Consider the following 17,494-nt stretch of genomic DNA (forward strand, 5'->3'; position numbering starts at 1 on the left):
ACACCCCAACCGGTACGAGACCCTAATAAGAACCCCAAAAAGAGCAAGGGATCTAGACCAAGAGGGAAACGGGGAGGAAAAGGGAAACTCAAACAAAAACCAGAGGTTCAAATAGAACCTGCTGGCGTTTTCAACCTCTCTTCCAAACAACTCACAGATATAGAACTGGGAATTCTCTCGAAAGGCATGAAATTTGCCCCTACCTCAACCCCTAATTATTTTGAGTTATTTATAGAACTCAATAGGTTTGTACGAGCTCTGTGCAGAACCAGATATTTTGCAATCAATAAGAAAAATGCAAATGATGAAACTGAAATTATATTGGAGGATTCAGATGGGATAGGAGTACAAATGCTCAATGAATTACTGTTAGAAAATACTGATCACACATCTGAAGTTGTGATGACAGAGACGCAAATTTACAACACAAATAGAAAAATCTTTAAAAGAAAATCCCAGTTCTTCCCTACACAATATAAATCATGTGCCATAGACACATTTTACCAAACAACCCTGGAAGAGTTTAAAAGTTTGTGCGAATTGAGAACCCATCCAGGGCAGTTTAACTTGGGGGCCGAAGAAAGACAGGCTCTAAAAAGGTTATCAGGCGACCCCACCCTTGTCATCAAGCCGGCTGACAAGGGTGGGGGAATCGTAGTCCAAGACTATGAGGAATATATAAAAGAGGCCAGGCGCCAGCTAGCAGATGAGGCCTTTTACAAAACCCTCCCATATGACCCCACACCTGTGTTTAAAAATGAGCTGGTCGAAATGTTACAAGGAGCTTTAGGAAATAGTGCCATAAACAAAAACGAATTTGATTTTTTACACTCACCTTATCCTGTCACCCCTATTTTTTATCACCTCCCCAAGATTCATAAAACACTGCATGATCCACCTGGGAGACCTATTATTTCTGGGATTGGGGGCTTAACATCTAATTTATCACAGTTTGTAGATAGTTTTTTACAGCCACACGCCTCTTCTCTGAAATCACATATAAGGGATACCACTGATTTTATCCAGATGGTTGAAGGCCTCCAGTGGGAGCCTGGATATCAGTTTGTCACCTGCGATGTCCAGGCCCTGTACACCAACATTCCACACCAAAAAGGTGTGGAGGTGGTCTCGGGCTATCTAGTCACCGATGAGGACATTTCAGGGGAGAGGCGTAAATTTGTTTTGGATTCTATTAAATTTATTTTAACTCACAATTATTTTCTGTTTGATCACAAGTTCTATCTACAGGTCCTCGGTACAGCGATGGGGACCAGGTTCGCGCCTAGCTTCGCAAATTTATACATGGGTGCGTTTGAACACAAATTAGTTTGGGAAGGAAGCTATGCGTCGAACCTGGTCCTGTATGGTCGCTATATCGAAGACCTGTTCTTTATTTGGCACGGAGACACTTTATCTATCACAAATTTTGTTGATTATTTAAACACTAATGATTTTGGTTTATCCTTCACCTGCACACACCACCCGACACAAATTAATTTTTTGGATATTTTGGTGGAGGTGATAGACGGAAAAGTGGCAGTTTCTAGTTATAAAAAAACAGTAGATGTGTGTAGTTTTATTCCTTATTCTAGCAATCATAAAAAAAGCTGGCTCAATAATGTACCGAGAAGCCAGCTACATAGGATTCGAAGGAATTGTACTTCGAACACCCAATTTAAAGAACAGGCAAACAATCTCTTAGAAGAATTTAAAAGTCGGGGTTATCCACAAAAAGTATTGGAGGAAGCCTCTAACTATGCAGAAAACCTTAATAGAGAAGATATACTTAAGAAAAACAAATCTAAATTTGACAAAAAATCACAAAAGGATAGGTTTGAAAATAAGACCCCCTTTTTTGTGTCTACCCACAACATAGCTGCTGGCAAAATTACATCCATAATTAAACGAAATTACAAACTTCTCAGTACTGACCCAATACTCAAAAACAACCTAGATGCACAACCTCCTATAATTTTCAAAAAGGCCCGTAACCTTAAAAATATTCTGGCCCCAAGTCAGCTCAAAGATAAAAAGACGAATGGGAGAAATCCATTACAAAGGACTTTGATTGGTCCTGAAGTACGAGGGTTCTTCAGGTGTAACCATACGAGATGCATCACCTGTGAGTACGTTAGCAACAAAAGACAGATGGTAGAGGCATCAACTTCAGGCAAAAAATTTGAGATAGAGACGTTTATCAACTGTGCCACACAATATGTGGTCTATCTTTTAATATGCCCATGCCACATGTATTATGTTGGACGCACAACGCGACAACTTAAAAACAGAGTGACAGAACATCGAAGGAACATTCTGAATAGATGTACCAATCACAGCATCCCAAGGCACTACTCTGAAGTGCACAATGGTGATCCGAAAGGGATGCTGGTGATAGGATTGGAACACATCAAAATAACAAGCCGGGGCGGGGACCGTTTCAGGACTCTGTGTAAGCAAGAGGCGGCATGGATCCTGAAACTACAGTCCCTTAAACCCCAAGGCTTGAATTAAAACATCGATTTAGAGTTTATTTAAAGTTAATATTCACCATTGGGCATGTTCTCATTAAAGTCTTGGGTTTCCTCCTTTGAAGCGTATCCTCTGGACCCTCCTTCCTAGTTTAAAATCATTATTTATCCCTATAAATTATTTTTTGTTATCCCACCCTTTCCTCTCTCTATTGACATGTGCATACATATATGTGCGTGTGTATGATATGCACGCACATATGTATGGGCGCATTAATTGAGATATCAGTTGATAGGATAACTGTATATATCTCTCCAACATATTAAAAATTAAAAATTAGATCCCTTCCCCAGTATTCTTGTAATGTTAAACTTGAACATATATTACTATATCTGGTTTATTTTGTCTATCTAGCTACAACATATGTGAGATTTGTTATATTATATTATCTAATCAGTCTTGTTTCTAATAGATTATTTTGCAATAACTGCATTTTATTCATTGGGTCTGATATTCCCTAATTAGTATTGATCTGTCTCATTTTTGAGAATAATTTGGGGTTTGTCAGATGCTAAATTAACTGGTGTTTATTTATTAAAATAAATCAGCTAAATATAGGATGCTAATAACCAATGACCCGTAATTTGATGTATAGAGACTAAATAATGTATAATAAAGTAGGTCCCGTTTTTAAAGGGAAAAAAAGAGAAAAAATGAAAAAATGTCCCTGAACAAATATGGACATGCAGTCCGTCGACATTACAAAATACTAATGGACTGCAAACACAAGAATTATTGGTATGCTTGGTTTTATACATGTATATACATCCATATATCTGGATAGGGGATATACCACATAAGTCTGTCCGCAACAGCTATAGAAGAAGAAGCCCATATAGTGGCTTATGCATGAAGGATGAATTATTTGTTCATATATATATATATATATATATATATATATATATATATATATATATATATATATATATATATATATATATATATATATTTTTTTTTTTTTTTTAGATTATTGCTTTTTATTTGTATGTTTTTCATAAATTTTTTATATATTCTTTTTTATTAATTAATTTTTAAAGAAATTGTACTCCTTATGTATTGTTACATCTACAAGCCCACCATCAGTGAATAAGTAAACTCACTTGAGACCACACAAGTATCTGTGCAACCTCCATTTGAGAGGGAGAATCCTGCTGGGAGAATCACAGTTTGAGAGATCACACAGGTGATCACGTAATGAGAGACACCTGAGCCTAGTAGAGACCAGCATTTAAGCAGACCAGAGAGGACACCTCTCACACTTGGTTGACAAAGCCGCCCAGTGCGCGGCGAAACGCGTTCCAGCAATTTCAAGGAAGGACGCTCTCCTCACTACAAACCTGCCAGACGCTGAGCCGACAGTCTACACTCCCTCCAAGCCGCTAATTACATCAACACCCACGGACGCTGTGGCAGAGCGCCGTGTGAGTCTCCAAGCGGAGAAGGCTGCAGGAGGAAGCGGCTATTGCTACTACAAATCACCGGCTGACTGGCAACATTCTTTCCTAAGCCGAGCGGAGAGCAGAGAGAGCGGGCGCTGCGGTGCTGATATATCCTTCTATCGCAAGTCAGTGGAATAACCAGCAGATAACGACTGGTAAGAACTTGCAAAGGGACAGGACGGACACTGTTTTTTACCACGCTGCTATTTAAAACAGAAGTCCTTGTTCCTTCATTCGTTTTCATTTACTGACGTTTTTGCCAGCTATATCTGCAAACTTCACTTAGTGTGCACACTAGCTACCTCATATCAAATGGTCTCAGTCAAAACAACTGGACATTTAGGCCCTAATTAAGGAACTGTACTCAACATATTCGTATATATCCACCTGTCAGACCCTAATAAAGGGCAAAGAAGAAATTACATTGGTGGAATACGCTGAGTTGGATGTGCTGCTATTTACCAATTGTGTAGTTCATATTTTATATTCTTTATTTATATTATCTACTGTAATTTTTTATTCTTTTTTCTTTGATTTTCATCTTTATTTTTTATTTTTTATTTTATTATTTTTTTGGCCGTTTTTCATGCATTATTGTGTATTAATTATGTATACCTTTTAAACTATGTGTGTTTAATAAAACTTTTTTCATCCTGATACCCAAGAGCGCCCCACATCTCTGTTTGTATATCTGTAATTTTGGAGGTTGGCAACCCTCCTACGTGGTGGCTGCTGGGTATCAAGTTACACCACCAGTCATCTCCAGCGCCTAAGGCACACTCTCTCTTGCATGTAGTTTACAAGTAAGTAGTAAACCCTTTGATGGATCACCTTGAAAAAAAAAAAAGGAAACATCAGTTCTCCTTTGCCATCGATGTAGGGTAACCATCCAGTTCTCCCATATAGATATCAAAAGTATTCCACATCACCCATAAACCATCAGTGATTTTAAATCATCGATAGTCGATGGCCATCCCTACTCAGCACCTACCACTGCAACCCTCTGTGCTGCACCTTAGCCCCTTCCACTGCGGGTGTGGTATAGAACACCGACAGTCAAGATCCCGACAATAATTGGCCCGACTGCCCGGACTCAGACATCGGGGGGAGCGTAACGAAGTCCCTTGCGGGCTCGCTACGGGCACAGTGGCTCGCTACCTATTCTATTCTCAGAATATGGGGGTCGTGGACCCCCACGAGGGAGAATGGCCAGTAGCTGTCGGGACCCCTAGTGTCGGGCGTTTTAACAGTCAGGATTCCGACGTCGGTGTAATGACTATCAGAATCTCTACTGTCTGTCAATCATCCGGCACCCACCACTGCGGTCCACCTCAGTCCCTACTACTGTGCCCACTATGATGCACCTCAGTGCTACAATCAATCACAAACATTCACGACACGACTATAAGGTCAGAGGTAACTAGAATGATGCACAGTACCTTCAGTACTCCCCCTATGGGAAAAAAAATACACGGATCTTACCAATTAAAAGGGTTATCCCAACCGTTATATTAGCCGGACTGAGGTAAGAGAAGCGCCCTGATGACCCCCTATTCCTGGTGTGAGGGGTGTCGGTACTCGGGTGAGCAGTCCTGTTCTTCCCTCTCTGCCTGTGCCTCAAGGCTCCCTCCATCGCTCTACTCAGCTCCCTGTATTTATTTGGGGGATCTTTCAGTCGGGATTTGCCTTCGACGGCCATGATTTAGACTACTTCCAATGCACAGTCCAGCGAGGAGAGAGAGAGCCGGCAGCTGTGGCGGCGCTTTACGGTACAGTACAGGCTGCGCTGCAGTACAGGTATTGTACAGTACCGCTATGTACGTACCGGTTCCGAAATGAGTGGCTGCAATTAACTGAGCGTAGCAGCACCCAGCTCCTCCCTGACATTCGATTTACAACCAATCGGTGGCCGCCGTGCATTAAGCCAATGACTCCTCTCTGTACTCTGCAGCCTTTTCCGCAGGCTGTAAAACGAGAACTGCGATAGGTCTGCGCCAGCTGCGATGTGGTGACGCGTTGATCCGGGAAAAACAAATTCTGCTGGCGCTGGGTAAGTGTTGTGTGCGCCTGCTGCCGTAGTCAGTTAGTGTATGCTCGATTCTGCCGAATGTGCGGTCGCTGTGTATTGCTCCTGTACAGCACCAACCATGTGTGTCACTGTACCGTGCCTGGGACAGCTAACTGGCGCTTCTCCGAGTTACCATTCAACTAAAATGATCTGGGTGCAATTAATTAACAGGAGGCAAGTGTTTTTATTTTTGTTTGTAAATGGTGATTATGTGCAACTACTTAAAAGCCTGGCAAAATGATGGCTAAAGCTGGCCATACATCTACAAATATATTGTTTGTAAATGGTGATGATGTGCAACTAGTTAAAAGCCTGGCCGTACATCTGCAAATGTGTCCGATCATGATCGTTCAGGTGTGTACGTAGTTATAGGATCATATTTGGGTGATTTTGTTTTATTTGAATTTTTTTATGTGCAGTGCATATATTGGCTGCTTTATTTTTATGCTGCTATTTAGTTTTCGGTTTGAACACCCCTCAACCAAATCTAAATACAGTCACAGGGCCCAATTCAGACCTGCTAGCTAGGCTGCATATATTCACTGCCTAGTGAGCAGATTCACACCAGCCTGCCGAACGCATACCCCCTGTCCCCAGAATCCCCTTGCTATGCCACAAGCAGGTGTGTATGCTTACATATCCGCTCGCATGTGCCCGCACAGAGGAAAATCATTTGATGGTTTTCTCTATTCAAAGAGTAGGCCAGGACTTCATTTTTTTTTTTTTGAACGGAGATGGCCAAGTTGGGGGGCAGGTGCTTATCTTTTTATGGACGCCAACCATTTTTGTGGGCACCCCCAAGAAATGCTGGGTACCCACTCTGAAATGCCCCCCTGCCTGTCAATCAGACAACGAGCACCCCGGCGAATGAAAAATTCACAGAAGGTGCTCGCTGCTGGGCTTTGCACATGCGCATTATTACATATCCAGGCCCCCACCATCTGGGCCAAATTCGGACCTGTGCGACCTGAATCGCCCCACAAGTCTGTTTCCCACCCTGATATCTAATAGTGTGTACACACGGGCAGATATGGCTTCCGATGTTGCTGATATAGTAAACATCGGAAGCCATATTGCATGCTTTTTTAGGGCTTGCGAGCCCGATGCGCGCTCCCGTGTGAGTCTAAGTCGGCCGTCAAATAGAGAGGGCAGCCAAGACTATATAGTGCAGATCTGCATTATATAGTCTAAATTGTGCCAATCCATCGATGACGTGCGATGCGAGTCCCGATACAATCTGATCGTATCGTGACTCGCATAGCACGGCATATCTGACCGTGTGTACACACATAACCCTTCCCCTCCCATGTCTGTTTCTAATGTCAATAGACATGTTGCCATTCCAAGACTGTCGACTTGTTGTCAAGTTGACCTTTTAACAATGTCAACATAACATTTTTTTTTTTTTTTTTTTTTGGCAGCCAATTAACCTATCTGTATATTTTTGGATTGTGGGAGGAAACCGGAGTAAACCCACGCAAGCACGGGGAGAACATACAAACTCCGCACAGTTAGAGCCATGGTGGGGATTGAACCCATGACCTGACCTTTTAACAATGTCAACATAACTGTTGACATTTTAGTTTAAATATTTTTAATGTAATTCTAATGACTACATCCATTGGTTTTTCCATTCTGCTCAAAACTAGATGCACTAGGTCCCCATACACAAGGGCAATACCACAGCGATTTGGGCCCTGTTCATCTGCCACCGGAAATATTGCCCTAGTGAATGAGCACCTTAAAACTCAATCAGCCCAACCCCTGTCATCAGCCTGTGCCAATTCTCAGGGATGCCTGAGCATTGTCACAATTAACCTTGTTCAATTTTCTTCTGTGGTGTGAGGGAGACTGACCTAGTTTTAGGCTGCAGCAATTGCACTCAGATTTCTGCCCACTCTCATACAATGGGATACGGTCATTTGATCTACAGCATGATGGTCGACCTGGGTCTAGGTCGGCACAATCATTAGGTCGACAGTGTGTAGGTCGACAGTCAAAAGGTCGACATGGGGTTTTTCACTGTTTGAGCCGACATGTGCCAACAGGCATTATTTCATGCCCTACCATCCACTAGGGCATGGCGGGAGGCACCGTGCCCGAAGCATGGAGAGCGATGCATTGCACCTAAAACTGTGACCATGTCGACATCTGGGTAAAAAAATGGTACTTGTGTATTTATCTGGACGCCCGTTTTTTTTTTATTGCACGTTAAAAAATTGCGTTGCATCGCATACAATCATATCGCATGCGACGCGATTGGACCCGATTTTTAATCGCACAGGCACCCAGATGCCTGATTCCTATGTTAAATGCCCCACCCCCAGACCCGATTTTTGATTGTACACCCACCCTGATGGGTGATTACTATGATTAAATGGCCCCCCATTATTAACGCCACCCCACTATCAATGCCAACCTGAAGCGTGGCGAGCCTGCGAGGGGCGGCGGTATGCGTCCTCCGACCTTTTCATACCCCCACTATCAACGTCGGCGTGGAGTTGATTTTATATAGTGTGGCGAGCCACCGAGCCCGAAGCGTGGCGAGCGGACGCGGAATACATGTGAAGTAATACGCGTCCACTCACAGGGCACGCTGCACTCTCCACACTATATAAAATCAACTCCACACCCATATTTTTCCATTGGGAAGGTGGCTGTTTCTTTTTCCAACTGCAGTGGATGGCTTCCTTGCAATTTTGATTATAGCCTTAAGCAAATTATTTTCTTGGTGTACTATCCCTTTTTCAGGAAAGAACCTAGACAAATAGCATCATGTTTTTCTTTTTCCCGAAGATGTCTCATCCTTGCTGCAGTCATCTGAACTGCTTGCCTCATAAAAGTCATGTCCCTGTTGGGACCAGCAAACCTGAGTGTTAAGCACTTCACACCTTTACTGGTTTCCAGTACTTTTGCCTCCGTGATCTTTTTTACAGTCTGCCTCCAGGAAACCTGGTCACTGGCCAAACAATCACCTTTTATTCTAACAAACTGTCTTTTCTGAATATCTCAGTCACCACCTAAAAAATAAATAAAAAAAATCTTTTTTTAAGTGTGCTGAGGGGTGCATTCCTTTTGCAGGCCACATTCAATAGTTCCCCAGACTCCTTGAACCATTTCCCTGTTGCCCGACCGCACTTATAGGGGGGGGACTTTCACTGCACTAAAAATACATACAAATAGACAGCGCAGACTGGACACTCAATAACCCATTAGTTAAAATTTAAATCTGTTTATTTAGTATAAATCTCTTAGAATTATAAACAAATTTTAAAAAGAGGTCACCGGCCGGTGGGGTTCATACAATACATAGCATTTTTCACAAAATGACATAAAAAAATAAAATAGATGAAAAATAGGAGCAGCATTCAATAAGGACTCATTCCAGCTTGGTTAAGCATACATAGGGTTAGTTGCTTGTTAAAGCAGGGTTAGATGGAATCAGGCTTTTTGCCAGAAGGCTGTTAATTGACAGGTTGTTATGCTGTGCTGCCTGCACAGACCTTGCTTTTAGCAGCTTGATATTAGATTAGTCAGTCAGCCATGCGTTTAGGTTAAAGTTAGTGACAGATTTGGCACATATAAGCAGAAAAAAACAAGCAAACAGATATACTTATGCTTTGTTCTGCAGCTCGTGGAATGCTGTGTATTTGTAATCCACTTGGGGAATGAAAACTTGCTCTGCCTTGAGTGTGGGGTACTTGGAAGCCGGAGCGTTCTGGATATAGCTGAAGGCAATTCGAGCAAACCAGCTGGGAACACCACTCAAGGCAGGGCAAGTTTTCATTCCCCAAGTGGATTACAAATACACAGCATTCCACGAGCTGCAGAACAAAGCATAAGTATATCTGTTTGCTTGTTTTTTTCTGCTTATATGTGCCAAATCTGTCAGTAACTTTAACCTAAACGCATGGCTGACTGACTAATCTAATATCAAGCTGCTGAAAGCAAGGTCTGTGCAGGCAGCACAGCATAACAACCTGTCAATTAACAGCCTTCTGGCAAAAAGCCTGATTCCATCTAACCCTGCTTTAACAAGCAACTAACCCAGGGCTGGGCAATTACGGCCCTCCAGATGTTGAGGAACTACACATCCCAGCATGCCTTGCATGAGTTTCAGCAGGGCCACATAGAAAAACTAATGCAAAGCATCCTGGGATGTGTAGTTCCTCAACATCTGGAGGGCCGCAATTGCCCAGCCCTGAACTAACCCTATGTATGCTTAACCAAGCTGGAATGAGTCATTATTGAATGCTGCTCCTATTTTTCATCTATTTTATTTTTTTATGTCATTTTGTGAAAAATGCTATGTATTGTATGAACCCCACCGGCCGGTGACCTCTTTTTAAAATTTGTTTATAATTCTAAGAGATTTATACTAAATAAACAGATTTAAATTTTAACTAATGGGTTATTGAGTGTCCAGTCTGTGCTGTCTATTTGTATGTATTTTTGTTTTTTTTGGTTTAAGAAGGGTTGAGTATCCCTTCTAGGATAGCAGCAAGGACAACCACTAGCCCTGTTTGTTTTTTCCTTCGCTTGGTTTATAGTTCTTTCTGTTGTTTCACTGCACTACCTTGCTGTGCTAATGGAGCATTTAGAACAGGCTAAATGGCCCAGCGGCGGATGGGTAGTTCCCCTAAATTATAATATAGCTGAAACAGCCTTCTTAGGTCTAAGATCCCCCTCACTCCGACCTCCCCTTCGGCGGTGGAGCTGACTCGTGGTAAAGGCCAAGGGGTCGTGCCAGGCCTAGAAAGGTCGGGTGCGTGGCGCACGCTCGGGACGCCCCGGCGCGCCACCCCCGAAGGTTGACAAATGCTTGGCTCGAGGGATGATTTTCAATAGATCGCAGCGCGGGCGCTGCTCTGCTACGTACAAATCCCTGACCCAGAATCAGGTCGTTTCCAAAGGATTTAGCACCGGGTACCCTGCGAATAAGAGATGTGCTGCGGGAGAGAGGTGGCCCACTTCCGTCCACGCTCCGTTCCCGTGGCGATCGGGCCCTACGTGCCGGACCCTGGCCCCCAGGTCCGACTATCCCAGGCCAACCGTGGCTCGACGGCGCTTTAGTATCGTCACACATTAGTTGGTATTTTATCGGAATACCCCAGATGGTAGCTTATGTGCCCCATTGGCTACTCAGCCAAGCACATACACCAAATGTCTGAACCTGCTGTTTCTCTCGCACCACGCAGAATTACTATAGTGACAACACCACTTCAGTGGGGTAAAACTAACCTGTCTTCACAACGGTCTAAACCCAGGTTTCCCTGTCAAAACTCCCAACCTGCCACTGTCCCCGCAGCGGATGGTCTTGGGGCTTCACCCTCCCACCGCTCCGGGTAAGTGAAAAGTTATGAGAGTAGTGGTATTTCATTGTTGGCTCCCATGGCCCCTCTGCAGTAGGGGACTGGGTGCCTCCCACTTATTCTACATCTCATCATCTCTCTTCACAATCGCAGACTAGAGTCAAGCTCCACAGGGTTATTTTCCCCGCTAATGCCACTCCCGTGTCATTGGCAGTGGTTTCGCTAGATAGTAGGTAGGGACAGAGGGAATCTCGCTCACCTGCATCGCCAATAAATACTCCTGCCATTTACCCGCACTTCATTGAATTTCTTCACTTTGACATTCAGAGCACTGGGCAGAAATCACATTGCAGCTCTTAGTCAGCAGCGCAGGACCAGTCGAGGCGGGACAACGCCACCCTGGTCTCCCCTCCCGTCGACCTGCTTTCCCTGCGAGGGGGAGAGCAGATGTATTGAGGGGGAGCTCGGGAGGAGAGGTGCCCGCTGCAGCTGGGGCAATCCACGGGACAGGTGCGGTACATGTCCAGAGTTGCCGCCCATCTGGAAGCCCCTGCTGCTGCCTGCCAGCCTGCACCTGCCCCCAAGGGAGGTGACAGTCAACGCACAGGTGCTGGAAGGGGGCGCCTCATCTAGTCGCGGCACGTACCCAGCCCCACTTCTTGCCCTAGCCCGACCGATCCAGGCCTTAGAGCCAATCTTTATCCCGAAGTTACAGATCTGACTTGCTGACTTCCCTTACCTACTTCTAACCTAAGAGGCTGTTCATTCACACCTTGAGACTATTTGCTACTACCACCAAGATATGCACCCACGGCAGCTCCATCCAGGCTCTCGCCACAGGCTTCTACGCTCACCGTGGCGGCCCTCCTACTCATCGCAGCATAACCCCCGCGGGCTAGCCAATGCCAGCGATGGCCGGGTATGGGCTCGATGCTCCATTTTAGGGCTAGTTGATTTGGCAGGTGTGTTAGTACACACTTTTTCGCGGGTTCTGACTGCCATGGTCGCCATCCGGAAGTCTATATTAACCAACACCTTTTCTGGGGTCTGATGAGCATCGGCATCAGTCGCCTTAACCCGGCGTTCAGTATTCAGTTCTTCCCACAGTGCCAGTCCTGCTTACCAGAAGTGGCCCACTGGGTGCTCTCAGTCCATGCGTGTAACCAACCAGCACCAGCTATCGTTGCTGAGGGAAACTTTGGAGGAAACCAGCAACTAGATGGTTCGATTAGTCTTTCAACTCTATCCGCCAGAGTTTCCACTTGATTTGCCCTTCCGAAGTATAAATCTCACCATCTTTCGGGTCCTATCGCGCACGCTCAAGCGCCGCCTCCCCAATGGAGTGGGGCAAGGCGGGCCGGTGGTTCGCCCGCCCACAGTGGCAGGATCCCACCTCAGCCGGGGGATTCCGACTCTCGCCCTCATTGCGCCATGGGGTTCGCTCGTGCCCTTTGACTCGCGTACGGGTTAGACTACTTGGTCCGTTTTTTAAGACGGTCGGGTGGGACACCAACATCACCGCGGACTGCTTGCGCCCCTAGTTGTGGCCCTCCCACCTCTGCAGCATGGTTTAGGGCACGCTGAGGGCAGTCTACCCAAGTGGGCAGCACTGCTGGGAGCGAGTGGCCCCATCCCTCTTCCTTACCCCGATTCCTGATGTCTTCAGGAGTGGGACAGGATTTGGGATGGTTCAACATCAAAGGCACAGAGGCAGTCATCTCCCATGGCCCCAGAGGCTGTCCTTGCCAGGAGGGGGCTTTAAAGCTGTGCAACCACCTACGGCCTCCGTGCCATTTTTCCAGCCGACCTGGAGCCATTCGCAGTGCACCACCGCAGAGGAAATGCGGGGCTTGGACCTCCCAGGCCGTATTCCCCTGCTGCTGGCCACCCTCCCACAAGGGGACGGTGTAGCATACAGGGGCCTAAAAACCCAGGAAGTCTGACCCGCCATTTTTAATCCTCTGGGCAGATCGATCAGATCTCACCCGTTAACCTCTCAACAGTTTCACGCCTTGAACTTTCTCTTCAAAGTTCTTTTTAACTTTCCCTTATGGTACTTGTCGTTGTTGCGCCAGTATTTAGCCTTAGATGGAGTTTACCACCCGCTTTGGGCTGCATTCTTAAGCAGCCCGACTCCGGGAAGACTGGGTTCCACCAATTGCCTATCACCGTCTCTGGGCTGTTCTTTGCTCAGAATGGTTCCCGAGCAAGAACCCCAGCAACACTGGGGTGGGTCCAGTCTTCCGTACGCCACATTTCCCGTGCCCACCAGGCGTGCAGGGATTCGGCGCTGGGCTTTTCCCTTTTCACTCAACATTACTTGGGGAATCCTAGTTAGTTTCTTTTCCTCCGCTTATTAATATGCTTAAATTTAGCGGGTCGACATGTCTGTTCTGCGGTCTCAGTTGTGAGAATGGCGCCAGGAGGTGGGGGCAGGAGTGGCAGCTGGGAGGGGTATAACCCCCTCCCACCACCACCCTCCTCCCGCAGCATTCTCTCTCCGCCTCCAGACCCTCTCACAGTGCATGCCAGCTCTCCCCCAGGCCGCCCTGATTTGACCTCGGGACGCCCAGAGGGTGAAGCCATCATGTTCCAGGAAAAGGGAAAAGAGAACGGGTCTGCCTTTGGGGGAATGAAGGCAGCCAGGCCCCCCCTGCAGGAGAGGGGGGCGGTGGCTGACTGCAACAGCCCCAGCTGCGCTGCACGCCGCCGAAACGATCGTGAGCGATTGATATAGGGACCATCAGACAGGCATAGCCCCAGGAGGAACCCAGGGGCCGCAAGGTGCGTTCAAAGAGTCGATGAGCAATGCAATTCACACTGATTACCACAACTAGCTGTGGTCTTCATCAACGCGCTAGACGAGTGATCCACCACTGAGAGTTGTAGTTTTCACTTTGCTTTTCACTGTGGTCAACAGGGGCACTCTGTGTTTCGAAAGGGTCAGAGTGTCTGGGCGCCCGGACACTCTGTCCTGCCGGGAATCTTGCTGCATGGCAGAGGTGTGGGCCGCGGAGCACATACCTTGCCTGTGCAGCACTCCTGGCAGGGAGGCACTGCGTCTTAGGTCTTCTCAACCTACCACCCCCTCCCCCTCTCCGGGGCGGGGAGGATGTGAGTGTTACCCAGATCGGCCTGGAGGGGACTGCTGAAGTGGGTGTGCCCGAGATGGGGTGGTTGCGTTGCTGCCACGGGAGAGAGGGTGGGCCCCGCAGCCACCTTCCCTTATCCTCCATCTGATGCATATCCCGCCACTGCAGCGAGTTGAAAACATGCTGTTGGAGCTATAATTATAGCAGCTGCTGGCACCAGAATTGCCATCCAATGGGTCCTGGTTAAGGGATTAAAACTGTACTCATTTAAGACAAGCATATGCTACTGGCAGGATCAAGCATGTATCTCTTGGGTTCCTGGAAGCCCAGGGCTGGGCCCATCCATCAGGTGTTTCGAAAGCAGTGTGTGCCACCAGATGGTGCAATGGCAGAGGTAAGAGGCATGCATTGGGGCAGCCTTCAAGCGGAGGGCAATGAGGTAGACCGTTGGCAGGCTAGCGACTGTCCGCATGCTGAGTGAGAGGTTGGCATAACCACAGGGCCTGATTCACCTGCTATCACCATTTTTCTCCTCACCCAACAACTGAAAAACCAATGCAAGCCCTCTCAGGGAGTGTGTGTGATTTATTAATAGCCTGTGGTCACCTCAGTTACCCCGGCACCGGGCCTTCAAGGAGACCACATTACCTCAACCCACCACATCCCGATCCATACCTGGCTGGTTTAATCTTAACCGAGGGTGGGTGAAAGGGTGTCAAAAGCTGTCACATACCACGTCCACTTCACGCACAGCTTCCGCCTGCTCCCGCCAATAGAGCCTCTCACTACCTGAAAAGTCTATGCTTTTCTCTTAGCCCTGCAAAGCTCCCCTATCCATGCTCTCACTCTACCTCTGCCCACCATATTGGGCAGTGCTTAAAGCCCTCTCCAGGGCCAGTGAGCCCCAGCCATTGGCACTGCTCATATAGGTCCTAGGAAATGATGTGCTCCACCAGGGTGCAAGGCTAAGAACCTCACTTGCTAGCATTCCCGGTTTAGGCAGGCACCTGTAGGTTTGCAGACAGAGCAGACCACACCGTACAGGGTCAGATTCACCCAATCTCCTTCAACGCTGTTGCAGGCGAGGAGCATTAGGCAGACACCTTACCAAGACCAGACCAACTCACTAGGAGAAGTTCTGGGTGCACCGTGGGCAGAGGGAGCGTTGGGTTCACCTGAAGCCGACTGGGACCCTGGTCTCCTGCCGAGTGAATAACCCTCCCCGCCGGGGTGCAGGTTGCCACATCGATCAAATTACAGATAAAGGCCCTTTTTGTTTTTAACTCCGCTCAGGCCAGGAGTATGAGTACCTTACCAAGACCAGACCAACTCACTTGGAGAAGTTCTGGGTGCACCGTACATCTGATTAACTTGCATAAATTGCACTACTTGTCTACACTGCCAGGGGGCACCCAAGAGCCGGCCCACACCTCCCTGGGCTCTGGTCCCCTCAGCCAGGCAAACCTCCCTCTCACGGAAAGCAGGGTGTGTTTTGCAGTGAAAAACACCCGATTAAAAGCTCCATGCATTATTGGTTTCACACCCATAGAAACAAGCTCTGCAGGCTGGGTTGATCTGTGGCTCAGACACCCTCCCAATCTATGTACCTTTTTTTTCATTACTCAGGCATCATTTCCATTTGCCTGTTCCACGGCCCGAGGGAGGCCTGTTTGCACTCATCTGAGGAACTTCCATAAATTGCACTACTTGTCTACACTGCCAGGGGGCACCCAAGAGCCGGCCCACACCACCCTGTGCTCTGGTCCCCTCAGCCAGGCAAACAAGGTTGGGCAGCCTCCCTCTCACGGAAAGCAGCGTGTGTTTTGCAGTGAAAATTCTAAACACCCGATTATAAGCTCCATGCATTATTGGTTTCGCACCCATAGAAACAAGCTCTGCAGGCTGGGTTGATCTGTGGCTCACCCTCCCAAGCTATGTGCCTTTTTTCATTACTCGGGGGGGGAGACATTTCAGCGTGCCCAGGCACACTTCCACAGCCCTGGACATGAATCCCGGGCTCGAGTGGGTGAGAAAGTATTTTCAAAGTTTTTTTTTTCACCGGTTGGATGCATCTCTTTGGCCGGGGTGCCACATCGATCGGGGTAGCGAGGAACGAAAGAAGGCCCATCTCTAACTTCCATCTTTCCTCCGCCTGCTGGCAGATTTCATCCCTCCTATATATCTCCAGGAGGGGTGCTCCGGTGGGTAGCTGCATGTGAGTGGCGCGCGTCACTTTACCGGTACTTGGAGCATCCTCCTCCCGCCCTCCTGGAACCGACCTCCGGCCGCAGAGGGGCAGGTTCGTTCTCATAGAAAAGACTTCCACAAAGTGCAATATATCACGCACCACCGGGGGGCGACTGCGAGCCAGGACAAGGCACCCTCGTCTCTCGGTTCCCTCCTTCGGGCACGAGGGAGCGGGAGGCCCCCTCTCGGACCCGGGTGAGTTCCGGGCCGGGCTCATGGAGCTCAGGCTGGGATAGCTGCGCACGGGGAGCCCCCAACGAGCTCCAGGCATCCCCAGGGGAAGAGGGGCTTCTCACGCCCCAGGAACAGGCTCCGCGAGAATCAAGAAAAAATACTTTGAAATCGATCACCCACTCAAGCCCGGGATTCATGCCCAGGGCTATGGAAGTGTCCATGGGCAAGCTGAAGCGCCTTCCCCTCTTGAAAATAAACTTCCAGAAAACCACCCCGCTCTACCTGGGGAAGCAAGCCTGGGCCCAGGAGATGTCATCCCGGGGTCCAGGGACATCGGAGAAATGCAGTCAAACAGTGAAAAAAGCACTTTGAAAATACTTTGAAACTGCTCCCCCACTCGAGCCTGGGACTCATGCCCAGGGCTGTGGAAGTGTCCCTGGGCACGTTGAAGCGTCTTCCCCCTGAAAAAAAACCTTCCAGATTTCCACCCCACGCTGCCCGGGGAAGGTGACCCGGGCCCGGTAGAGATCATTCCCGGGTCCGGGGACCGGATCCCCCCTGCTGGTCGCCCAGAGAAATGCATCCAAACAGTAAAAAAACACTTAAACTGCTCCCCCACTCGAGCCTGGGACT

At 47.6% G+C, this 17,494-nt stretch overlaps 1 protein-coding gene, 1 long non-coding RNA gene and 2 pseudogenes across 4 annotated transcripts in view; 1 reads left to right on the forward strand and 3 right to left on the reverse strand.

Annotated features, from left to right (window-relative positions):
- The window catches only part of DPY19L1 (dpy-19 like C-mannosyltransferase 1), a 296,815-nt gene extending 290,791 nt beyond the window's left edge, over positions 1-6,024 (reverse strand). The window contains exon 1 of one of the 3 annotated variants that reach the window (XM_083188462.1): positions 5,451-6,024. In XM_083188462.1, coding sequence (XP_083044588.1) covers positions 5,451-5,667 — 217 coding nt within the window. In that variant the 5' untranslated portion in view covers positions 5,668-6,024. The remainder of the gene's footprint in view (positions 1-5,450) is intronic. The other 2 variants (XM_083188460.1, XM_083188459.1) reach the window with 2 other exon arrangements.
- Positions 5,994-17,494, forward strand: part of LOC146080799 (uncharacterized) — a 256,082-nt gene continuing 244,581 nt past the window's right edge. Inside the window, exon 1 of the long non-coding RNA XR_014474988.1 lies at positions 5,994-6,054. This is a non-coding gene — a long non-coding RNA (uncharacterized LOC146080799). The remainder of the gene's footprint in view (positions 6,055-17,494) is intronic.
- On the reverse strand, positions 10,851-13,750 carry LOC146005924 (28S ribosomal RNA; annotated as a pseudogene).
- Positions 14,086-14,233, reverse strand: LOC146006041 (5.8S ribosomal RNA; annotated as a pseudogene).

Source organism: Crinia signifera, chromosome 5 (assembly GCF_055691185.1).
Source record: "Crinia signifera chromosome 5, ASM5569118v1, whole genome shotgun sequence".
NCBI lineage: Eukaryota > Metazoa > Chordata > Amphibia > Anura > Myobatrachidae > Crinia > Crinia signifera.